The 25,847-nt window shown below is 43.6% G+C and overlaps 1 protein-coding gene across 1 annotated transcript in view; it reads left to right on the forward strand.

Moving 5' to 3' along the window:
- Nucleotides 1–25,847, forward strand: part of TRIM24 (tripartite motif containing 24) — an 89,354-nt gene that overhangs the window by 39,535 nt on the left and 23,972 nt on the right. The window contains exons 8-13 of the mRNA XM_074940304.1: nt 2,326–2,443; nt 9,715–9,980; nt 16,198–16,365; nt 18,248–18,427; nt 20,132–20,267; nt 23,246–23,318. Coding sequence (XP_074796405.1) covers nt 2,326–2,443; nt 9,715–9,980; nt 16,198–16,365; nt 18,248–18,427; nt 20,132–20,267; nt 23,246–23,318 — 941 coding nt within the window. The remainder of the gene's footprint in view (nt 1–2,325; nt 2,444–9,714; nt 9,981–16,197; nt 16,366–18,247; nt 18,428–20,131; nt 20,268–23,245; nt 23,319–25,847) is intronic.

A 25,847-nucleotide genomic window follows, 5' to 3' on the forward strand; every position in this document is an offset into this window, starting at 1 on the left:
CATAGTTAAGTCAAACAAGTGAATTTTCTGCGTCTTAAGTAAAGTCAAGGAATTAATCTTGTTGATTACTTCTGTATATTTCAGCACAAGTGTGTAATATACATTTTTTCCTACAACAGCACAAGTTGAGGAGGATGTTAAAACTTTGACTTCTGATCCCTCCTGGATATTCCTGAAAATTTGAATTGTTACAGGTTGTCCACTGAGATAGGGATTGTCACACTTCTGTGGAAGTGTATGAATCACTACTGTTAACCTTTTTAGGATGAAGCATGTCTCTGTGTATACATGCTCATACTATTAACACAGTTTTTTAGCTCAAGGATGAGGTGATCCAAACATAATGGATAATGTAGATATAGCTTTTTAATGTAAAATTAACATGTTGGCTCCCCACAGTCAGTATAACCTTCCATTGAAAGGTTAAGACCTTGTCTTCAGACTTTCAAGTCTGCATAATGTACCTGATGCTATAGGTTGATATATACTAAAGCCAAACTTTTTAATTTTAAAAGAGAAACCAAGGCCTAAAGATACAAAGGTCCTGCTCCATTACAAGTACAATTGTAATTAAAATAAAAATGAAAATTAGAAATGTGGGCATTTACACAACTGCAGATAAATGGAATTGTGTTATATTCACACACTGTCTTTTCTGTTATCACAATTGTTTGCTCATCCACACCTACCAGGTTTCCTAACCATGATTGTATCAGTGCATTCTGGTTAACTATCCCATCATGCCTTAGCAAGACACAGAGGGAGACTTTCAAAGCACAGAGGGAGTTAAGTGCTCAGCTCCTGCCAAAGGCAAAGACATTTGGAAGTTGGATGCCTGACTGTTTTGTGCCCTTTGAAATCTCCTCCAGAGGACATACACCTGTACAGAGGAACATGTGAGGCTGTGCACTGTGGGATATCCTGCCACAGAGAGCTGGGAAGGAGCATAACCTAGCCAACTAAATTACACAGATTACTGCTAGGAAGCCCTATCCACACTGCAGAAAAAGAAACGGGCTGAGCAGGTTGCAGGAAGACTCCATATGCCAACCTAGACTTCTGGCATGTACAAAACACTGTTAGCTGTTGTGAATAATTGTAGTAGCTAACAGTTTTAGTCATGTAATGAATAGATAAAAACCATATGTAGAGCCTGGTATGCCATAGGCAGTTTAAAAGCTCTCAAGTGAAATATGAACTAAAATTGAAGCAATCTCGTGATGTTAAGTACCCCAGCTACTGTTGGTGTCCACAGGAATCCTGCATTCAAAGTGGTAGTGATTACAGCTTTAAACATTCCCACATCCCCTTTTAAAATATATATATTTTGTCACGCATTTTCACACTGGTTAGGTATTCTAGAACTGACGTACCTAAAGTTTAGGAAACTACAAGTAAATAAAGAACTCTATGAAAATATTTATATAGTGGGTAATTCATGTCAGTACAAGTAGGGAAGTTAAATTAACCAAATGGTATGAGATTAAGAGGCATCTTCAGTAGGATTTTTTTTTTTTTTTTTTTTTTTTTTTGAGGAAGGTTTTGAGAGGAATTGGGATTAGGAGGAATCCAGAAAGAATAGGTGTGTTGAGTTGGCTAGCTTTTGCCTGTCTGAAGTTGTCTGTATTATGTTATAATTAGTACTTGGATTAATACGTCAGCCCTTGTGGTTTCTTGGGCCTTTTTTCCCCAGTTTTTTCCTTCCTAATAAAACCCGAATCTTTAATTGTCTGACCTGAAGTATTCTACTCTTCATAATATTTTCTCTCCAATTGTAAACATAATCTAATTGTTGAAACTAAGGGCTTAGAAAAGCTCTTAGATATTAGAACATTTCAGAGAATTCTTATACATTAATTTATTTCATTATTGGGGGGAGGGAGGACAGAAATTTTTATTCTGAGATAACATCCTTTCTAATGAGAATAGTAAGATCTGACAAATGTGAGAATAGAGGACTTTCAGACCAGGAATGATCACATAAAGAACAGAAAGTTTATTTGCAAATATATTGGGTCATTACATTGTCATCTAAAGATGACTACATATCTCTACAGTTGGAAAAACTTAATTTCTTTATACTGTAGTTAATGAGTGTTGAAAATTACTTTATTTGTGTGGGTGGGGAGGGGAGAGTGGGAAGCTGAAAATCTTCGCTTTTAGTTGGTTGCACAAACCTCTGTTCTTTTCACCCCAATTTAAGGCATTTTTCTCAGATAATAAACATTAAACCCTGCTGTTGTCTTGTGGGAAAACAGTACAAGTTAATCAGGTTTTTTCCTATTAAAAAAAATTTGTTTTGTACAAGGTGTTTTCCTGTTCTAGATTACATATCGTCTACGGTATCTCCTTCGAGCAAGGTGTGATGCTTCACCAGTGACTAACACCACTGTCCAGTTTCACTGTGATCCTAGCTTCTGGGCTCAAAATATTTTCAATCTAGGTATGATGTGGCTCCTGCTTGTTTTATCAACTTCTTTAGAAACTGGTGGTATCACTAAAAATAGTTTTGTCAGCTGAACAGCCTTTCAGATATATAATTGAGTGTATTTCTCATGTGTTCTTTGATATATCTTCTACTGGTGGACAGAAATTACTCTAAAGTGCGTGTCTGATCTGACTCCATATTGGATGCTTTTCCAGGTAGTAAGGCTAGATAGGCAGTGCCTAACTAGTTTTAGCTGACTGAGCTGAGGCATAAGAACTGAGGTTTGGAGATGAGAAGGAAAAAAGGGGGCAGGGGGGCAGGGGAACTACAATGGAAATGCATCAGGTACAGAAAGCAGTCTTTTGAGTAATAGTTCTCAGTTGGGGTTGGGTGCTTTTTTCCTAGCTCTATAGATTTTGCTTGTTGTCCTTCCTGGCATACTGTTAACAGATGTGAGCTCATAGAGCAAGCAAAGATTGACCATCCCCACTGTACCATGCTCTCTAGGCAGGCTGGATTCCTACCGTCAGACTGGTATTTGCATTTTCTCTTCTATCTGCCGGTGGCTAGGTTTCTGCTTGTACATCCTGTGATAGGGAGCTTTGTGAATAGCCTATTCAATATGATTGACTAAGTATACGTACTCAGTCTAATGAAGACATACAGCATAGGAACTGCCCTGCTAGGAGCAGGAATTAGAGTCTAGAAAGACTCTGTCTCGATGAATTTGATTGTCATGCCTCCCTTGTTTTCAATATCTGTAGGTTTTTTTTGTCAGTGTCTTCATCTTTCTGTTGGAACATGGTTTTCAGCCATTTTGGCCTTTGGTCAAAAAGTGCAACCAGCTTTGCATTATAACTAGGGCCCTACCAATTTCACGGCTGTGGAGTCAGCCCTTCCCTATGAAATCTGATCTCCCCTGCTGCTGGGATCCCAGGGGCTCCTAGCTGCCAGTCCAGACATGCGGGAGGGACAGGAGTTGTCCTTCCCCTGCGTGGCTGCTCTTGGTGGGGAGATCAAACTCCCCTCCAGAGGCAGCACACAAATGAGTGTGGTACACCCTCACTTCTGTGTTGCAGCAGCCCGGAAGCTGGGCTCCTGACTTGTCTCTCTCTCCCCCCCACCTCCGAGCTCAGGGCTTCCTCCCACAGCTGCTCCTGCCGGGCTAGGGGCTTCTGCTCTTGGAGGCTGCAGCCAGGGAAGCCTGGGGTCTGGGCTTCTGCCCCCCATCTCATGATTCCTTCCGCAGCTCGGGCCATTCTCCCCTGACGGTTCCTGGGGCTGGGGGATTCCGCTCCTGCTGGCTGCAGCCGGGGCAGCCCGGGCTCAAATTGACTTGGAGCCCCCTGCCTTAATCTGTCACTGGCCTGGACTAGCAGCTAGGAGCTCCCTGCTGGGGTGCTCCTAGCAGCATGGGGGAGAGCCTATTCACTTCAGAGAACCTCCTCTTAACTGCAGGAAGCTCGGAGGCTGCTGTCTTGGCAGCACAGAAGTGAGGGTGGCAATTTTGGGATCTCTCCCCTCTTTCCCCCTCCCCACCCCCGCACAATAATTTTGCAACCCCCCACGATACCATTTTGGGCCAAGACCCCCACGGTTACAACACCCTGAAATTTCAGATGTAAACATCTGAAATTGTGAAATTGACCAATTTTAAAACCCTCTGGCCATGAAATTGACAAGAATGGACTGTGAATTTGGTAGGGCCCTAATTTTAACAAAAAGGTGGGGAAATGTTGTCATAAGAGTGCTGTCATGACAAGATCCTTTCTCACAGGTACTGGATAACTACTCGATTTGTTTTCAGGTGATTGCATATGTCCATTCCACTTCAGGTATGTGGGCGCCCAGTGCACTAGCATCTGGGATTTTTCCCTTAGTGGTACCTGTTGGGATGGTGAATGCACTTTCTGTTGTCTCATCCTGCTGTGCGATGATATGAAGGGCAGAGCTGTCCCTTACCTCTCTCAGTTCCTTCTTAGTGCTGTGACGGTTGTCGGAGCACTTTATCTTGTTGCTGCAAGTGTTTCCCTTTCTTAGTCTTGTATATAGTGGGTACTTATTTAATGGTTTGCCTTAGCAGAATTTTTTGCTATTAAGTTTCCTTGTCCTGGGATACTTATTAATATGCTCTTCGGTTCCCACCGCTGGGGTATTGCCTCGGTTGTTGGGCTTCAGCCTTTCGATGAATGCAAGAAATCAGTGCCAGGCAGTGACTCTCTCACTCCAGGTGCCGCACATCAGAGACTGGTGCTGAATCTGCAGGGACTTTAAGCCCGGAATTAAGAAGTACAGGGCGATCAGACTAAAGCACCTTATGGAGGCAGCCCTCCACCCACCTTAGGAGTGTCCCCATTCAGAGCATGCACCAAGCGAGTCTCCTTCAGTTAGGAGCGGTTACCTGTCTTAGAGTCTCAACGCAGATCTTCTCTGGTACTGAAGAGGAGGCACCGTAAGCTGGCATCGAGGGACTCAGCGCCCAGGAGATTAAGGTCTCTGGCACTGAAGTCCAACAAACAAGCTGGGAAGGAGGGTAGAGGGGCAAATAACACATCAGTCAGGGTCGTTGACTGGTGCTGATTGTAGCCTTGTTGAGACTGACATCTAAGGTGACACCATCTTTGACTCAGCAGTATCAAGAGACTGTCCCAATGCCAACAATACCTCAGGTATATGCTGTGGCACACAATCTGCTGAGTCTCTTGGTACCAGTGTCACCGGCAGTTTAGGAAACATCTCAACAGAACCTTCTAAAAAGTGTGACTTCCTCCCTAGACATACAGGTGGAAGTAGTTCAGGAGAGCTCATACAGATTGGTTGATATTGTGGGATCTGTGGGGCCTTCTGAAGTGGCAGTTTGCATAAACGAGGCTATTCTGGAGTTCACTAAAGTGTTGTGACAAACTCCATCTTCCATGCCTCCTACAGCTAAAAGGATGGAGCAGAGGGATTATGTGCCCTCATAGGGGTTTGTGCATTTTTGTCTCTCTCCATCCCTGGAATCTTTGCTGGCTTCAGTTTCTAATGAGAGCGCGCACCAAGGTCAGCAGGCATCTACTTGAAAATGAAAAGTTGCAAAAGGGCTTGATCTTTTTATGGAAAAAATATATTTGACAGCAGGATAACGCCTCCGGATTGCTAATCAGCATGTATTGCTGGGGTGTTATAACTTCTCCTTCTGGGACAATATTTTAAAATTCATGGACAAGTTGCAGGGTGAGACCAGGCAAGAGTTTCTCACTATGGTTAGTGAGGGAAAGATGATAGCCAAGACCTCGCTTCAGGCTGCATTGGATGCAGCGGATTTTGATGACAAAGCCAGGGCATCGGCTGTTACGATGAGTACGTGTTTGTGGCTCCAGGCATCAGGTCCTCCTCAAAAGGGCCAAAAAACCATTCAAGATCTCCCCTTTGAGGAACTATAACTATTTGCGCAGCAGATCGATGACAGGCTTCATAGCCTGAAACAGACTCTTGGGCTATGCACAGGTCTTTGGATATTTACACTCTTCTACCAAAGAAGCAGTGGTTCTGTCCACAGTAGCCTCATCATTATGCTTTCTGTATACCTCACCATCAGGACCTGGCTTACAAAGAAAGGGAGAAGTTACAGGAGAATACCTCCGCCTTCTCTCTTTTGGGGTCTGCTATAGATTCGTCCAGACAGCATAAGAATACCATGCAGTCAGTTTGACGTTCTGGTTGAGGACAGCTTACCAGTTTACCAGCTTCTCCTATCCCTGTTTTCTTCCAACAGACTATCCCACTTCCTAAGTGCTTGGACCCATATCTCTACAGATAAATGGGTTTTACGCATGATGGAATTGTGATACACTCTTCAGTTTATTGCTGCCGCCCCACCACCTCTGTCCCCCATCCCTTTTCAGGGACCACTCTCACAAAGGTCATCTTTCAGAGGTACAGTCTCTCCTCCTGTTGGGAGCCATAGAAGAATTTCCTCCTCTTCAGAGAGGTAAAGGGGTTTTATTCTCGCCACTTCCTAATCCTAAAAGCAAAAGGAGGTCTCAGAACCGTACTAGACATGCCGGAGCTCAATATTTATCTAAAGAAAATAGTTTTCTGTGGTCACTCTGGCTTCCGTTATGCCCTCCCTGGATCCTGGCAACTGACATGGTGCGCTCACCTTTAAAGGACACACGTTTCCATGTTCCAATACATCAAAGCCACAATAAATTCCTCAGATTTACGGTTAGCCAATCCCACTGTGAGGCTACATGTCAGGACTGCAAACTGTCTGTCTGTGACCCCACGCGTTTTTACAAAGTGGATGGCAGTGGTGGCAGCATTTCTGAGGAAATCAGAAGTCAAGTGTTTCTATACCTGGATGAGTGGTGGGTGAGAGGCCACACCAAGAGCCAGGTAATATCTAGCATGACCATGATCCAAACCACCTTCAGCACAGTAGGATTACTGATCAAAGAGGAAAAGATAGTCCTCTCACCTGTTCAGAGGATAGAGTTTATAGGAACAGTCTTAGATTCTATGGAAAACAGGGTGTTCCTCATGCAAACAAGATTCCAGACCATGCTGGCCGTTTTGTTAGACGTGAAGGCCTGTCGTACCACAACACTTCAGAATTGCCTCAGCCTTCTGGGGCATACGGCCTCATGTATTTACATGGTTCAGTTGGCCAGGCTTCATCTCAGGAAGCTGCAGAGCTGTCTGAGCTTGATGTACTCTCCAATTCGTCATCCAGTGAGCATGGCGGTTTGAATGACCACATGGATCTTAGCCTCTTTGGACTGATGGATAGACTCATCCTGTGTGTGTGTGTGTGTGTGTGTGTGCGCGCGTGCGCTTATTCCTTTTGTTCCCCCACAACCTACTTTGACTTTGGTTATGGACACTTCCGCCCTAGGTTGTGACAGTCCACCTGGGTTCTCTGAAGACTCAAGGGCTATGGCCTGGCCAGGATTAGTTCACTTCATAAATGTAAAAGTTGAGCCATTCATCTAGCTTACCACACCCGGATGGTGTTTAAAAATCAAACTGGACCATGCTCGCGTGAAACTCACAGCATTGATGTGGCCTGCTCAGTCTTGGTTTTTCCACTCTGCTGAGCATCTCAAGCAGGTCTCCATTGACGCTATCACCAGACCTAGACTTGATTTCACCAGGCCATGGTTGCCTCCTTCATCCCAATGTGAAAATCCTTCACCTTACAGCCTGGATGCTCCCTGGTTAACCCCTCAAGAGGAGATCTGTTCAAAGGAAGTACAAAACATCTTCTTGAATAGTAGAAAGCCTTCTACTAAGTAGGCTTATCTATTGAAATGCAAGGGATTCTCCATTTGGTCTCAGCAAAAAGGGGTTTCCCCTGTCCAGGCTCCAATACAACATACACCAGACTGTTTGTTATATCTAAAATAACAAGGTCTTGCTGTTAGTTCTGTTAAGGTTCACCTAGCAGCTATCTTGGCTTTCCGCCATCTGACTGGTAATCACTCTTTTCTCTAACCTCATGTCAGTCAGGCTTTCAAAGAGTCTGGAAAGGTTATATACCCAAGGTAAGGATTCTGTTCCTCCTTGGGACTTAAACCTAGTGTTAGCAAAACTAATGGGTCCTCCCTTTGAACCTCTGGCTACCTGTTTGTTGCTCCATCTCTCAGTGAAGGTCGCCTTTTTGGTGGTACTTACCTCATTGAGGTAACTGGCGAGTAGGTGAACTGAGAGTTCTAGTATTTGATCCACTGCATACAGTCCTCTACAAGGAGAAGATAGACCTATGCCCTCATCCGAAGTGGTTTCTCTCATCCATATCGGTCACTTAGCAGCTTACCAGCTTTCTTTCCTAAGCTTCATGCTAAGGATGAGGAGAGGCTCTACCTATTGGATGTTAGGAGAGTATTAGCATTCTACTTGGACAGAACTAAATTGTTTAGGTTGTCCTCACAGCTGTTTGTGGCAGTCATGGGTCTTCTAGTCTCATTTCAGAATCTTGTCATGGATTTCCTCCTGTATACATTTGTGGGGTGTCCTGGCCACTGTAACTCTGCCAGATAGGGTGCTGGCACGTTCAACGAGATCCCATGTGGCCTCTGCAGCATTTCTATCTCACATGCCTATACTGGACAATTGTAGCACTGCAGCTTGGTCATCAATACGTACTTCTGCTTCTCATTACGCCATCTCCCAACAGTCTAGAGATGATGCCAGATTTGGACGTGTCCTACAATAATTCAAGTAGACTCCAGTGCATCTCCAGATTGAACTGCTTGTCACCTGAAGTGGAATAGACACATGTAATCACCCAAAGAAAACAGTTATTAACCTGTTCTGTAATTGTTCGAGATTTGTTGGACATGTCCATTCCATGACTCAGGGGTCAACAGAACAGTGGCTCCACCCTTTATATCGTCGCGCAGCTAATTCCAAAGTGGAATGGATGTGTGCAACACATTTTGAAGAACAGTCATTACAGAACAAGTTAATAACTGTTTATTGTCTTTGGGAAAGAGATCACAAAAGAGGTGTATCTGTATTTTTCCTCAGGGGTGAACCGTCCAGCCATGTGAGTAATGTGTGTGTGAATAAGTATAAAAGAAGCTGTTTTTCTTTATTTCCAGGTAACCTTTCTTTCCTTCCTTCTGATATGCCTTTGAATTGTTGGGTTCTGCTCCCTTGAAGTCTGAGATACTGAAATGGGAACAGGAATTCCATGTGGGAGCCTGTGTGTTTCAGGCTATTAGAATGGTTTCATAAATAATGATTTAGCACTGGCCCCTTTTGGTGTGTCTCCATGGTTTATTACACAGTTTCAGAAGTTGAAGCCACCAGGGGTTAAAGCTTCAGAGTCAAGGTTGATCGGGAACTCTTTTTCCCCATAGACCATGTCTTGTAAGAGTTCTTGTATATTGAAGAATCTCAGGTCTGAAGTTGTGTTAGCTGGAATACTAGCTAGACTCTTTACTGGCAGTGTGATAATATCCGAAGGCTAACTGGGTGTTACTAAACAACTTAGCGATTGGGTGCTGTTTAGAATATATCTAAGAAAATGAAATAAGAGCATTATCAAGTATCTCATTTCAAGTTAAATAACCCATAGTTTTCAGTGTAATGGAAGGGCCCTCATTGTTATCGATGGCACAGTAATGCACACAGTTCTGCAGCCACTGATACAGATTTTGGAAAGAATTGTTTACCCATCCTTTAAACTGCAATTAGGAATGGTGACCTGATGGCATAAAAAGAGGGAAATTATGAGAACCTGCATATCTCCCAAGTGTAAGGTGAACATTAAAACATATATTTTTATTTTTTACCAGGTTCTCTGGTAATTGAAGATAAAGAAACCCCACTACACATGCCCAAGAGCCCTGTGATGGAACAAAATTTACAGCCACAAAGTGGCTTACCTTCAAACCAACTGTCTAAGTTCCCAACACAGATCAGTTTAGCTCAACTACGACTCCAGCACATGCAGCAGCAGGTGATGGCTCAGAGGCAGCAGGCTCAACGCAGGGTAGGCCCAATGGGTCTACCGAACCCAAGAATTCCAGGGCCCATGCAGCACACTCCCACTTCTCATCAGGTAAACTATCATTGTTCCAGAGAGAAGACATGTCTGATCGTACTTGTTCTAATAGAATGATAACAGGGTGACTTCTAGTGACATTTCATTGGCGCAGCAGTCTTTAGCACATATAGTTATAAGGAAGCCCATATTGTATGTATTTACAGCATTTTTTTCAAGATCTCAATGCCCGTATCTCTAGAACTTCCAGATAATCTCTAAGCATTGTAAAGAACTCTTATTCTTTGAGTGATGGTCCCTGTTGTATTCCACTGTGGATTACACATGCTCCTGGACCAAGAGAATTTGAAAGCAGTGTCCATTGGTCTGCACATGCACCCTGGCTCACCTTGTCTCTCCAAGGGGATAAAGGATGGGGCGGCCAACTGCCTCTCAAGTTCCTTCTCACCGCTGCGTGCTCCGAACAGAACCTTTAAGTTTCCACAGCTTCGGCTTAGTTCTACAAAATAAAAATCATCAGTTTGTAAATAGTGTTAACAGTTTTAATAGTTTTTACTGTTTAGCATTAAATTAGTCTAAAAACCCTGGGACACCGCTATGCCCAGGACTCCAGGCTTCAAACTCTGTGCTTCCTGCCATGATCCTTCTCAGTCAGCGGCAACCACCAGTGCTGCCTATACTGCCTTGGGGCAGCTCCCTGCACCTCGCCGCGATGTATCGGCTGATCGTTCCTCAGCCGTATCCAAGAAGGAGAGGAACTTTAACTCCGCAAATACCTCATGGAGAAGGCCATGACTATCAGACCCAGACTAGGGAACTCCCCTCGTACGAAAGCCTGACTCAGCAAGGAGTGCACCTCCTGTTGCAAAGTCTGACTCTGCTTTGGGAGAATCTACCCTAATGGACTCCATGGCGGGATCTTGTCAGGAAGCTAGGAAGCACATTCATAAGCATGAGACTAAGTCTTCCTCTAAGTCCACTTCAAAGAAGTCTGACTTGGCTGTAAACAAGCCCACTAACTTGGCCTATGAGGATTTAGGATGTATGAAGTCCCAGTGGCACAACAAGAAAGCCCATAAGCATTGGGCTCCATCTGTACCAGACTGTGTTCCATCGGTACTGTCATCCCTAGCATGTCCCAAAACCTGGGATCCATTGGCACCAACGAATTCTGATCACTGCCAACTTCAGATACCACCCTTCTCACCACTTCCAATGGCCTGAACAAGCAGAACTCCTCTCACACTGGGGAGATATGAATCTGTTGCCACCTCAAGGACGTTTTCGCTCTCCCAGATCTGGAATCCGCTCCTCCACCAGGCTCTTCCACTTCCAGGGAGATATTGCCTCTGGGAGAATCAACTGCTGGAAGGAACTTATCACCCGTCCCATATGCAGAATACATCTCCCCTCCAACAGCATCAGCAATACTGCCACTGGAACCAGAATCAGCCTTCTCCCTGGGAGATTCTAAACCCTCTGATGAACTGCTTTTCCCTGACCCTGTGTGTCCTCCACCACCTAAAAGACCCATATTGGTTTGGGTCCAACATCCGCCTAAACTCACTCTGAGCTGCTGGTACCTCATGCCATGGGGGCCCCATGACCACCTATCTATCCCTCCTACTGGCTGTATTGGGGGCCTTTGGACAGTATCCATTTGCAGAGTTGATCTGATTTGCTAGGGAGCCATCCCTTGCCTCCCATCTAAGGAGACACTCAGATCTGCACCTTCATCCATCGGAGGAGGAGGAACATTATGCTCCAGATCCAGCACTTCTGCCAGAACCAGCAAGACTGCCATTGTCATTTCTAGACAAAAAGGTGACTTCTGTATCCCCTTCCCTTACCCAACAACAGTGACTTTGGGCAATTCCAGGACTTTCTCCTCAGAGTTGCTGGAGAGCTTCAAATTCCTTTTGAGGAGATCCAAGACTCCTAGGACAAACTCTTAAATATCCTGCACACTTATGGGCCCAATAGAATAGCTCTCCCTGTTAAGGAAGCTATACTGGAGCTAGCTAAGACAGTTTGGCACACCCCTGCTAGCTGTGCTCCTACCACCAATAGGGTAGAGAAGCATTATTACGTGCTAGCCAAAGGTACAGAATTTTTGTTTTCTTACCCCTCTCCCAACTCACTGGTGGTCCATGCCGCTTCTGAAAGTGCGAGACAGCAACATCCCTGGTCTATTCCTGCTGATCCAGGGCAAACATCTATCTGCTGGGAAGAAAGGTCTTCTCACCTAGCCTCCAGGTCAAGATAGCCAGTTACCAGGTGCTATTGGCTAAATGCGATTTCCTGAACTATGCCGAGTTTACTGAGAGCCCTCCACAACAGGACAGAGCACATTTTCAGGCTCTGATAGATGAAGGGAAACTGATAGCCAGGACTGCACTCCAATTTGCAGTCGATGCTGCTGATGTTTCCTCTAGAGTTATGGCTACTGCCTTTATCATGCACAGGGAATCATGGCTCCCATGTGTCAGGGCTCCCTAGGGAGGTCCAGAATACTACTGAGGACCTCCCCTTTGAATCACACCGCTTTAATCAGAAGATGGACAAGTCCCTCCATACCCTGAAAGATTCCAGGGCTACCCTCCACTTGCTGAAGATATACGAACCTGCCCTTAAAAAGAAGTTTCACTGCCCATCGGTTAAATCTAGACACATGGCTCAGCAGTTTTTCCTTCAGAGGGCCTATGAACCACCACGTAAGAGACAGAGGTTTCAAAAGTCCTGCTTCCCTACACTCTCTGCAACAAGTGTGGCACCTCAGTCTCAGCCACTGCCTTAACGTTATTTTTGATGGGAGCTCGAGAACCATGAAAGATACTTTTTTCAACACCTGGAGTGTGATAACAGACGGATGCTAAATGTCATCCATTCTGGCTGTCCAATTGAGTTTGCATTCCTACCTCCTCCAAAGACCCCACCACCCCTTAAGGGACCACTCTCACGAGAGTATTCTCAACAAGAGGCGACTTTTACTGCAGCAAGGAGCAATAGAACATGTCCTTCCTCAATACCAAGGGGGAGGGTTTTATTAGTCTTACTTCCTGATACCCAAAAAGAAGGGCAGTTGGAAACCAATTCTCGACCTCCACCATCTCAACCGCTTCATTCATAAACTCAGATTTTGCATGGTCACACTAGCAGCAATAGGTCCATCTCTAGAAAATGGCATATAGTTCACGGATCTCGATATGAAGGATGCCTACTTTCACATAGATATTAGTCCTGCCCACAGACATTTTCTCAGATTCATAGTGGATTCTAACCATTTTCAGTATAGAGCACTCCCCTTCAGAACAGCGATCGTCCCCAGAGTATTCATCAAGTTATTCTTAGTAGTAGAAGCCCACGTCAGATGATGTGGTTTCATTGTATTCCCCTACCTCGATGACTGGCTCCTTGCAGCCAAGTCCCACCAGGAAGCCTATGCATCAACCTCACTGATACTGCACATCTCCTCCTCGCTGGGAATCAGTGTGTAAACAGAAAAATCTGTTCTCACTCCCATGCAATCTCTGAACTTCATCAGGGCAACCTTAAATTCTATCATAACAAGAGCATACCTGATCAGAGACAGGTTACAGACCACGAACAATATCCTAGCTTACATCACAAGTAATCCTCAAGTACCAGTCAAGACATATGTCTTTTGTAGGTGCACAAGGCCATCTGACCTAGGTCCCCACCTTCGCTAGACTCCACCTTTGTTGGCTTCAAACATGGCTGCAGTTGGTATACTCCCCAAGCCACCATTCCACGAACCTCATAGTGACAGTTCCATCCCAAGGTAGTGTCTTCCCTGCTATGGTGGACAAATCCTCATCAGGTCTGCATGGGGTTCCCCTTTCTCCCTTCCTCTGCAGACAGATGCATCCCTGTTAGGTTGGGAGGGCCACATGACAGTCACACAGCACAAGGTGCTTGGATATCTCAAGAGTCCAGAATGCATGTCAATGTCCTGGAGTTGCAAGCAGTCTTGAAGGCATGAGTCTCTCTTTTGTTCCCTTCATCCGTACACTCTGTGTCCGTATGTCAAACAATGTTATGACTGTCTTCTACGTCAACTGGAGTATCAGCAATCAAATCACCCTATTGGCAGCCTACCTTCTGGGGAAGCAAAATGTACTTGCAGATTCTCTCAGCAGACATATTTCGTCGTCGACCACAAGCAGGAGCTCCACCACTTGGTACTGCACAATATTTTCCCTCTGTGGAACCCCAACCAGCGATCTGTTGACTTCCTGAAACAAACAGGAAATGCACTACATATTGCTCCATAGGAGCCCTGGGCCGCCACTCCTAGGGTAACAGTCTGCTTCTTCCCTGGTTGGACCAATACAGCTATGCCTTCCCTCCACTACCATTCCTGCTACGAGTTCTACGCAAAATCTAGGAGGACAGCACACAGGTCATCTTGATCGTCCACTTCTGGCCCAGACAGTTCTGATTTCCCAACCTCCTACGTATCATCCCAACCACTAACTGCCCTCCCAATGTTTCCCAACCTCCTGACCCAGTGGCACGGCAAGATCAAGCACCTTGATCCATGTCCACCTCCCAGTGAGTCCTCAGTATTTGGATGGATATCATCCTGAGAATGCGTTTGGTATTTGGATGGGCATCATCCCAAGAATGTTCATGCTCCACAACTGTACAAGTCATCCTCCCTAATAGTAGAAAGGAATCTACTAGAAAATGCTACCTAGCTAAATGGAAGCGCTTGTTTTCTTGAGCACATAAGAGAGACATCCTCCCAGAGACTACTCTCTCTCCCAGTCATCTTGGACTGTATTCTATCTTTGAAAACATCAGGTTTGTCCGTCAGCTCCTTGCGGATTCATTTGGCAATGATCAGCACGTACCATCCACCTTCTCAGGGCTACTTGGTCTTCCCACATTCACTGACCAGTAGATTCTGCAAAGGCCTAATGAGAACCTTCTCATCTATTCAGAAGCCTACTCCCTGGTGGGACCTAAACCTTGTTCTCTCTCTACTCATGAGGCTCCACTTTGAGCCTTTAGCTACTTGCTCCATGTCCCTTCTTTCCATAAAGGTTGCTTTCCTTGTAGCCATCACCTCAGCGAGAAGGGTTGATGAACTTGGAGTGGTGATGACAGATCCTCCATACATAAATTCCATAACGATAAGGTATTTTTGTGTCTATACCCCAAATGCCCCCAGAAGTAGCTTAGGAATTTAACCGTAACCAATCCATTCAGTTACCTGTGATCTTCCAAAAACTGCACGCTTCCACAGAGGAATGAAGACTCCACTCCCCCAATGTTTGGCGAGCCTTAGCTTTTTACCTACGGAGAACAAAACTAATCAAGTATTCCCCAAGAGTGTCTTGTCGCTATAGAAAAAAAGAGTCAGAGGGCATGTCCTCTCCACCCAGAGAATCTTCAGATAGATTTCTGGCTGCATCCTACTCTCCGCTTTCTAACCTTGTTGCACCAGAGCACAAGCAACAACTATGGCATCTCTTCAAGAGGGACCCTTCCTAGACATCTGTAAAGCAACCACAGTTGCAAGACAGCATGCACCGGTGCAGGACTCTTCTGCCGATACCTCCTTTGGGATGGTGGTACCCTGATCAGTCCTACTGTCTACATCGTCAAACCCTCCTCCTGCTTAGGTACGGCTTGTCAATCACCCACAGTGGAATGGAACAGGGACCATCACTCCAAGAAGAGGAGGAGGTTACTTAAAGAACTGGAGGTTCTTTTGGATGCATGGTCCTTACCTGTATCTCACTATCCGTCCTCCTTCCCCTCTGCTTCGAATCTTATCTGATTTGTGGTAGAGAAGGAACTGGAGAGGCAATAGGTTTGCCCCACTCTTTATCCCTTCGGTCAGAAGCACAAAGTGAGCCTGGACACCCATGCGGACCAATGGACACTGCTTTCAAATTCTCCGGGTCCAGGCACGTGGTGCCCAGGTGTAACCCACAGTGGAATACAGAAGAACCGCCAGTTAGAGGTAAGTAACCTCCTCTTTTCATATTATTACACAATTTGCCTCAGTGATTAGTTCAGATAGAATAGTTAATTGTAACTTGTTATATTTTACTCTTATCTTAATTGTCAAGATGCATCAATGCTGAGATCTGATTTCATCTTACATTTGAGTGAATGGTTCAATACTATGTTTGTCATGTATTTTAAAAGTTTAAATAGGAAGTTGAGGGAACAGTTTTTTCTGGAGTGTTTGGTGTTAGTCCTCAGACAGCTAACTGAGGGGATTGTCTGTCTCTTCCAGCAGCCACCTCCACGCTTGATTAATTTTCAGAATCACAATCCCAACTCTAATGGGTCAATTCTTCCTGCTCAACAAATGAGGTGTCCCCAGAACCAGAATGTACCAAGACTAACAATAAAGCCCAACCCATTGCAGATGGCATTCTTGGCACAACAAGCTATTAAACAGGTAAACTTTCTCCACTCACCCACCCAAAAATAAAAATTGAATACTGTAAACATTCATTTTATAACTTACATTCCTTACTTTTCCGGGATGGATTTACAGCGAATATTCTACTGTCTAGTCCAGTGATTCTCAACCTGTTTACCATTGTGGGCTGCGTGGGCAGCATCCACACTATATATATAGTCTCTGAGCCATACAACTGTGTGGTGATTGGGCCGCAAGCGGCCCGCAGGTTGAGAGCCACTAGTCTAGTTCATGACAAGATACCTGATGATTTTGAAATGAGTTAATTGTCAAGTCCAGTCCATTCCAACTACTTTGACTAGAGAAAGAGTTAGACTTTGTCTACACAACATGTTACTTCGGTATAACTTATGTCATTAGGGGAGTGAATAAACCATACCCCTGAGCCATTAAGTTGTACTGACCTAAGCACTGGTGTAGACAGTACTATCTCTCTCATTGGCATAGCTACCGCCTCTCTCAGAGGCAGGAGTTACTAAGCCAATGGGAGAGTTCTCTCCTGTCTGCTTAGAGCAGCGGTGGGCAGCCTGTGGCCTGTCAGAGTAATCCGTTGGTGGGCCGCAAGACAGTTTGTTTACGCTGATTGTCTGCAGGCACGGCTGCCTGCAGCTCCCAGTGGCTGCAGTTCGCCTTTCCCAACCAATGGGAGCTGCAGGAAATGGCGTGGGCCATAGGGATGTGCTGGCCGCTGCTTCCCTCACGGGCCGCAGGTTGCCCTCCGCTTGCTTAGAGCATCATCACCCCAAGCGCTACAGCAGCGCAGCTGCATCAGTGCAGCTGTGCTGCAGTAAGTGCTATTGTGTAGATGTAGACTGAGTGAATTATGGTTTAAATGTTTGCTTTAATTTATTGCTATGTTTATTTTGTATCTATCACTGACTTCTGGGCAGCCTGCAAAACTTAACACAAACACAAGTTCTGTTCACTGCAGTCTACGACAAACAGAGTACAAAACCCCGCCCTCTAATTTCTCCCGCTCGCTACTGCATCAGTAAACAGACAAAAGCCTGCTTAAAAAGCTGTAGCTGCCACTAGGCTCTGGAGCTTGCCATGCCTGGACTCTTACAGATGAAGAGAGGAAAGAAATTCCACAGTTGTGGACCTTCTGCTGCAAGTGATCAATCCCCAGCTGATCAGCAGTTATGTGGGGATAAGAGTGAATACTTCAGCTACTTTCTAGCTGCTCAATGAGGCAAATACCAATGAACCAACACACCATTTAAGGCTTATCGTACACTTAAAAAGAGCAGAGTATCTTGCCACCATAGGAAGGAATGAAACACTGATCTGTGACCTAAGAAATGGAATAATAGTGCCATGGCTATCACAATCATGTGAGCTGAATCAAAGAGAAGATCAAGATTGCTTCACAAGTCCTTCTTAAATCATTTGAAAAAAAAAAACACCTTAACATCATTCCACTGTCCACTTAAATAACAGTACCTAGTTTACAGTACTAAAAATACAGGAGCAGGTTTTCACATTCAGCCCATTGTTGGTAGTGCATTTATTCCACTAAAACTATTCTGTCCCTCTGCAACATTGTGCATGTTCCCACATGTAAATACTAATGCACGTTATCAGCAGGAAATAAATTAAATTTTAAGTTTTAAAAATCTCGTACATTTGTCCTACCTCTTACTTCTCTTTTTTCCCATTTCTAGTGAGTCACGATTTGAGGCTACAAAGCAAATATGAATTTCAGTTCTAATTTCAACTCATTCTGCTTTTGTGTTGCTGCTTGCTTAGTTCAAACATGTTAGTGTCAGTGTATGTAATAGATGTCTTCTACCACGCAAAAGAACAATGATGAATTCTGGTTGTTGTTTTTTGTTTTTGTTTTGTTTTGTTTTTTTAGTGGCAGATAAGCAGTGGACAAGCATCAGCTGCTCCGTCAACTGCAAGCAGCACTACATCCACCCCTTCCAGTCCCACTGTTACTAGTGCTGCAGGGTATGATGGGAAGACATTTGGTCCACCCATGATAGATCTGAGTTCTCCAGTCGGTAGTTCCTATACCCTACCTTCTCTTCCTGATGTAAGAGTAACACACAAGCAATGGTTTATAGCTTTTATTTTAAAGTGAATTGTTTGCAAAAGGTGATCAGTGGAAAGGTCTTTGACACTGAAATTCTTTCTCTGCCTACCAAACTGGTACAATATAGAAAGCAACAGTTCAGTTTTCCTACATGGTCCTGGAGACAGTGCTCCTGCACTGTTCTGGAGGCACTGCCTTTAAGGGATTTAGAACTGGCAGGAAGAGTAAGAATGAAAAATGCAATTGTACTCTTTTTATGTAGACACCTACTAGCCTTCATCTGTCATCTTCTTCAGTTGCTGCTAATAAAAAATGAGTTTCCTCAGCTTTGGTCATCAATACCCAGAACATGTAATAGTACATGCTATAAATCTAGGGTCTCAGTACTATATTACTGAGGTTTCTGTATAATTGAAAGTCTGTCCCATGTAGATATTAATATACAGTGCTAGGCTGAAATAATTTTTCTTCATCAGCGCATTCAGTATTTTTTTTTCCTGTGGGTGGGAATGGGTGTTAACTCATCTCCCACAATTTGTGTGTGGTAGGAGGGGAAGCAGTGTCATAATCTTGCTGTGTTTTATCTAATAGACTTTGAACTGGAATACAGCAAGAGTCTCTTCAGATTACTACATCTTTATCAGAGGGCCAAATTAGATATTTTGAACTTTAAGCGATCTACTTCATTGTGTCAGAAACAAGAAAAGTGCACTTTAACAGCTCTCAACAGTTTATGAATAACTGAAATTTCATACCATTTCAGCGGTAATTTGCTATTCATCCCTGTTTCTTCCTCCTGTCTCCTGGTCCTTCTGAGTTGCTCTCGGATCTTGGATAACCTTTTTATCTTTTATTTTTTTTAATTGAAAACATTGGCAGAGGCATTGTGATAGCACAATGTAATGAGAACTGGATACCCCATCATTTAAAATTGTTTTAAGATACTTAGTTAACACACTCAAAACACATCACACTCTACAATCATAATCATGTAATTTGAATCCATGACAAGTACTTTAACATTGTTCTGCATGTACAAGACTATCAGCAGCTCTGTTTCACTTGTGTATCATTGAATACATGCTATTAGATACCTCACCATATTAGTAGTGATTCAGAACAATGTAATGTGCTTTTTGGAACACTTCACAGTAGTCACATCATCACACTAATCTACAGTGTCAAAGGTCAGTGCAGCCTCTACAGGTGGATTTGCAAGGTGCAGCTTGCCATGTGAATGCTTTAGAAAAGTATGATCCTAAAGTTATTTGTGTTTTCTAGCCAAACGCTCTTATTTAGAGTATTTGTGTTTCAAAGGCCATTTCTCTAATCCTGCAGCATGTGTGAAAATTTCAGTGGGCTGGGATGATAAATTGGGACTGGTTTTGCTCTAAAACAGGTGTCTCATTTTTCTGTCTTCATGTGTCATGGCTGAATAGACATAACCACTTAGCTGACACTGTGTACCTTTTCTACTGAATATGCATGTCCTCTGGCCAGGATGTGGAATGTGTTTGGGTTGCTTATTGGGTGATTCCTGAATTAATTCTTTGAATTGTATATATTTGCATGTTGTTCTTTTTTAATTAAATGAAATAAATGAGCATGTTGAAAGAGGGTGTGGAAGTGCAAACTAAGATAAGGTGTCTATATTGATCACAGTATTTCTGTCTTAACAATAACCTCCCTTCTTACGTCTTTTAGATTGAGTGTTCGGGAAACATTACACTGGATAACATTGTAAGGAAAGATGGTATTGTGGAGCAGAGCCAGCCAAAACCCCCTTCAAACAGAACCGTCCAGTCACCAAATTCATCAGTGCCATCTCCAGGCCTCTTGGGTATGGTGATTATCCTGATTTTAAATGGTGTGGTGGGGAATCTAGCACTTTACTCCCTGATCTCAGAGTTCCCATTTATCAACTTAATGCAGGGGTGGGCAAACTTTTGGCCCAAGGGCCACATCGGGGTTGCGAAACAATATGGAGGGCCAGGTAAGGAAGGCTGTGCCTCCGCAAACAGCCTGGCCCTTGCCCTCTAGCCGCCCTCTCCCACTTCCTGCCCCCTGACAACCTCCTTCAGAACCCCCGACCTATCCAACCACCCCTTCCGCTTCTTGCTCCCTGACCGACCCTAACCACCACCCCCCCCCCCCCCAGGACCCCACCCCCTATCCAACCCCTCCTGCACCCCATCCCCTGACAGGCCCCCCGGGACCCCAGAGCCATCCAACCCCCCTCCACTCCTTGTCCCCTTACCGCCCCCTCCCAGGACCCCCATCCCTATCTGCCCCCCCAGGACCTCACCCCCTATCCAACCGCCCCTGCTCCCTGTCTCCTGACCGCTCCCCTGCCCCCGAACCTCCGCCCCATCCAACCGCCCCCTGTCTGCCCCCTGGGACCTCCTGCCCCTTATCCAACCCCCCTCCCTCCGCCCCCTTACCATGCCACTCAGAACGGCAGGACAGGCTTACTGGAAAGCCAGGGAGGTGGGCGGGCACAAGCCGCGCTGCTGGCATGGCTGCGAGGGAGGGGCCAGGGGCGAGCCTCCCCGTTTGGGAGCTCAGGGGCCGGGCAGCACAGTCCCGTGGGCCAGATATGGCCTGTGGGCTGTATTTTGCCCACCTCTGACTTAAATGTATTATCATGCCTTCTAGCTTATTACGACATACTGACAAATTCAGGGCAAGGGAGAAGGCTGGCATTGATCAAATGGGAGATGAGGGCCTAACTAAGAGTTTTAGCTTTGTGGTCAGAGATTAAAAGATCAGATCTAGTCTGACCTCCTGTGTATCACAGGCCACCATGACCATTCAGCACTCGCACTCTAAACCCAACAACTGAAATTATACCAAAGTATTACAGCCCAGAGGCAACTACGCTATTAAGTGCCACAAGGAGAGAACAGGAGGGACAGAATTACATCAATACCCCAGGCCCCCCATACTGACAGGTAACTGATATACCCAGGTAATCCTGGTAAGTGACCTGTACCCATACACTGCAGAGGAAGGCGAACCCCTCACCTCTCCACAGTCACTGCCAAACTGAGAGGAAAATTCCATCCCAACCCCACATATGGAGATCAGTTAGACCCTGAGCATGTGAGCCACAAGATTTAGATAACTGTGATGTGAAGCTCTAGGCAGAGAATGGAGTCAAAGTTGGTAACCAAGTTACAAGCCTGAGTGATAGGTATAATGGTGATGATGTCTACTGTGACAGAGAGAGTTAAGTAGCATGGAGGACTTGTAAGGGGAGACAGAATTTGATTTGGGCTATGTTTTGCTTTCGTTGATGGCAAGGGAATCAGGAAGGTCAGAGCAACGAACTAATGAAGAATTGGGTGGAGAGAGAAATTTTGTAGTCGACTGTGCAGAGAAAATTGTTGCATCATATGAGTAGATGAGGTTACGTAAGGAAAAGATGTAGAGAGAGAAAATAAAAGTGGTCTGTTAGTGGCCTGGAAACTAGTGGAGGAAAAGAGAAGGAGGTTCAGCCATTGAAAGGCTGAATGAATGACCACAGAGATGGGAAAACTAAGACAGTACAGAGTTGTGAAAACAATGGGAAGGTAACAATTTAAGAAGATGGAGTATGATCAGCTATCTGAGATGGCTGAAAGGTTGAGGAGGATGAGGATAGAGTAGAAACACCAAGCTTTGACCATGAAGAGGTAGTTAAAGACAATTAACTTAAGTTAAAGCAATTACAGTGGAGTGGGGAAGCTGGAAACCTGAGTTGTGGTGGTAGGAGGATTAAGATCCAAGTCAGGGAGAGGGACATGAGGTGGTAGATGTACAAGGTAGGATCTAGGATGAGGAATATCATAATGTGTTATATTGTGTAGTAAAGGTACCTAATGGGACTGTGAGGTTAAGGAGAAAGGTGAGGAAATTGCAGGAGGGGAGTATAAGTTTGTAACGGAGGAGGTTCTTGCCTCTGGGACTTTCTTCAGGGGTGCTCATGAGTAGAGGAAGAGGAAATTGGGTTAGTGGAATGGATTTTACTGTGCGAGAGACAGGTGAAGGAGTACAGTATGATGGAGAGAATTGAGTTGAGCCACTGACAGCTGAGTCCTACAGCAGAGTGGTCTGGGAATGCTGAAGTCATGGATGTTGGATTGGAGGTCAGAGGTATAAGAGCAGAGGACAGATGGAAGATGAGGTTGTGGTTAGAGAGGGAACTCTGCTATTGTGATATCGGATGGAGAAGTGTTTAGTTGTGGGTTGAAAGAACACAAATACAGTGCAGAAGCTGTGAACATCACAAAATGTCAGACTTCCTGAGGTTACTCCTTTCCTAGTTCCAGTAGTTAGTTAAATTAGCACTTTATACATTCCTGTATTACAGCTATGTATTTGCTGCTTGTGAAGCATATCTTTCCAATGAACATACTTACAGCAGTAAAATAATTCTTTTTTCCACTTAGCGGGTGGTGATTTTTCCATCTGTCAGTAAGTGCGTGCATATTCACTCTCTCTGAATTTCATTATTTTGCCTTCTCTAATACTTTTTAAATAAAAAGAGTGAACAAATACTCTGGATTGGAAATGTGCAGGATAAGATGTCTCATTCTTTTCTAGACTTGGGTTAAATGAGTAAAGAATGACGAAAGTCACAGTAGAGGAGAGGAAGAAGCATATTCTGGTCTGTTTTACAAATAGAATGTGTAGGGTGGTCTGAACAATGAATATCGAGAGATCAAAATGAATACTTATACACAAATCTCTATGTACTTCTCTGACAGAAAATTAAATGTAAGACTTCTTGTATGAACAAACCTGGTTGGGTTTTTTCTAATTTCACCTGTTTTTTAGGACCAGTAACTATGACCAGTGTCCACCCTCCAATTCGCTCACCCAGTGCCTCCAGTGTTGGAAGCAGAGGCAGGTAAGCAGACCAGTTGAAAAAAACATAGCTTCAATCTCAAAGGACACTATATGCATGTGACCGCAGTTGACAGAAGCTTTCACCAGTAATCTATGTCGAGGTTTGCCATGTTATTTCGTCTGAGAGACCATTTCTGATGGCTTTATTGTAATACTCTTCAAGGCCTAAAATTTAGTGCTAATTTCATATCTAATTTTTAATGGCACATTAAAGACTTGTAATGTGTTTAAACATATGGTAGCTGTGAGATTGACAGCTTGATCAGATGTTTTGATAACCGTGTACTGTAAATAATGGTGTAAAGTTCATGACAGTTACACAACTGTTTTTTTAAAGTCTGAAGCAGAAAATCCTCACTGAACCATAAGTAACTTCAGATTTGAGGAATCAGCTTTATAGAGAGGATTATAAATAGGAAGCTTTAACCATGTTGTGGTCAGTTAAGTGAGTACTAGATATTTTGAGACACAAAAATAAAGAAATGATTAGGGCTGTCAATTAATTGCAGTTAACTCATGCGATTAACTCAAAAAAATTAATCGCAATTAATTGCAGTTTTAATTGCACTGTTAAACTATAGAATAACAACTGGTTTCAGAGTAACAGCCATGTTAGTCTGTATTTGCAAAAAGAAAAGGAGTACTTGTGGCACCTTAGAGACTAACCAATTTATTTGAGCATAAGCTTTCGTGAGCTACAGCTCACTTCATCGGATAACAACTGAAATTTATTAAATATTTTGGATGTTTTCTACAATTTTCACATATATTATATTCTGTGTTGTAATTGAAATCAAATTATATATAATTTTATTACAGATTTTTGCACTGTAAAAATGATAAACAAAAGAAATAGTATTTTTCAGTTCACCTCATACAAGTACTGTAGTGCAATCTTTGTCCTGAAAGTGCATCTTACAAATGTAGATTTTTTTTTTTGTTACATAACTGCACTCAAAAATAAAACTGTGTAAAACTTCAGAGCCTACAAGTCCACTCAGTCCTACTTCTTGTTCTGCCAATCGCTTAGACAAACAAGTTTGTTTACATTAACAGGAGATAATGTTGCCCTCTTCTTATTTACAGTGTCACCAAAAAGTGAGAACAGACATTTGTATGGCATTTTTTGTAGCTGGCATTGCAAGGTATTTACATGCCAGATATGCTAAACATTTGTATGCCCCTTCGTTCTTTGGCCGCCATTCCAGAGGACATGCTTCCATGATGATGACGCTTGTTTTAAAAAAAAAAAAAAAAAAAAAAAAAAAAAAGGCGTTAATGAAATTTGTGACCGAACTCCTTGGGGGGAGAATTGTATGTCCCCTGCTCTGTTTTACCTGCATTCTGCCATATATTTCATGTTATAGCAGTCATGGATGATGACCCAGCACATTGTTCATTGTAAGAACACTTTCACTGCAGATTTGACAAAACTCAAAGAAGGTACCAATGTGAGATTTCGAAATATAGCTTTAGCACTCGGCCCAAGGTTTAAGAATCTGAAGTGCCGTCCAAAATCTGAGAGGGACGAGGTGTAGCGCATGCTTTTAAAAAGTCTTAAAAGATCAACGCTCTGATGAGGAAACTACGGAACCTGAACCACCAAAAAAGAAAATCTGTCTGCTGGTGGCATCTTGACTCAAATAATGAAAATGAACATGTGTTGGTCTGCACTGCTTTGGATTGTTATCGATCAGAACCCATCGTCAGCATGGATGCATGTCCCCTGGAATGGTGGTTGAAGCATGGAGGGACATATCAGCGCATTTGACATGTAAATGTCTTGCGATGCCAGCTACAACAGTGCCATGAGGATGCCTGTTCTCACTTTCAGGTGACATTGTAAACAAGAAGCGGGCAGCATTATCTCCTGCAAATGTTAAACTTGTTTGTCTGAGTGATTTGTTGAACAAGAAGTAGGACTGAGTGGACTTGCAGGCACTAAAATTTTACATTGTTTTATTTTTGAATGCAGTTTTTTTTGTACATAATTCTAGATTTGTAAGTTCAACTTTCACGATAAAGAGATTGCACTACAGTGCTTGTATTAGGTGAATTGAAAAATACTAATTTTTTTTACAGTGCAAATACTTGTAATAAAAAATAAAGTGAGCACTGTACACTTTGTATTCTGTGTTGTAATTGAAATCAATATATTTAAAAATGTAGAAAACATCCAAAAATATTTAAATAAATGGTATTCTGTTATTTAACAGTGTGATTAATTGCGATTTAATTTTTTAAATTGCTTGACAGCCTTAGAAATGATGGAATATTCATGAACAAATAGTTAGACAATGCTGTCTGAAGAGCAGATCTGTTAATGTGTTCCAATAAATCAGGGCATACAATTAATATAGAGTTAATTTTTCATGTTGAGAAAAAGCAGAGAATATGTTCGTGCTGCTGGAAATGGAAGTTCAGATACTTTTAACAGAATATTTCTTGTTCTGTTTTATTTATATAGTAAGTCATGAAGGGTCCGTATCTTCTTATTATGTCCAAGTTAAAAGTTTTATTTATACATAAA

The sequence above is a fragment of the Natator depressus genome, chromosome 1 (assembly GCF_965152275.1).
Source record: "Natator depressus isolate rNatDep1 chromosome 1, rNatDep2.hap1, whole genome shotgun sequence".
NCBI lineage: Eukaryota > Metazoa > Chordata > Testudines > Cheloniidae > Natator > Natator depressus.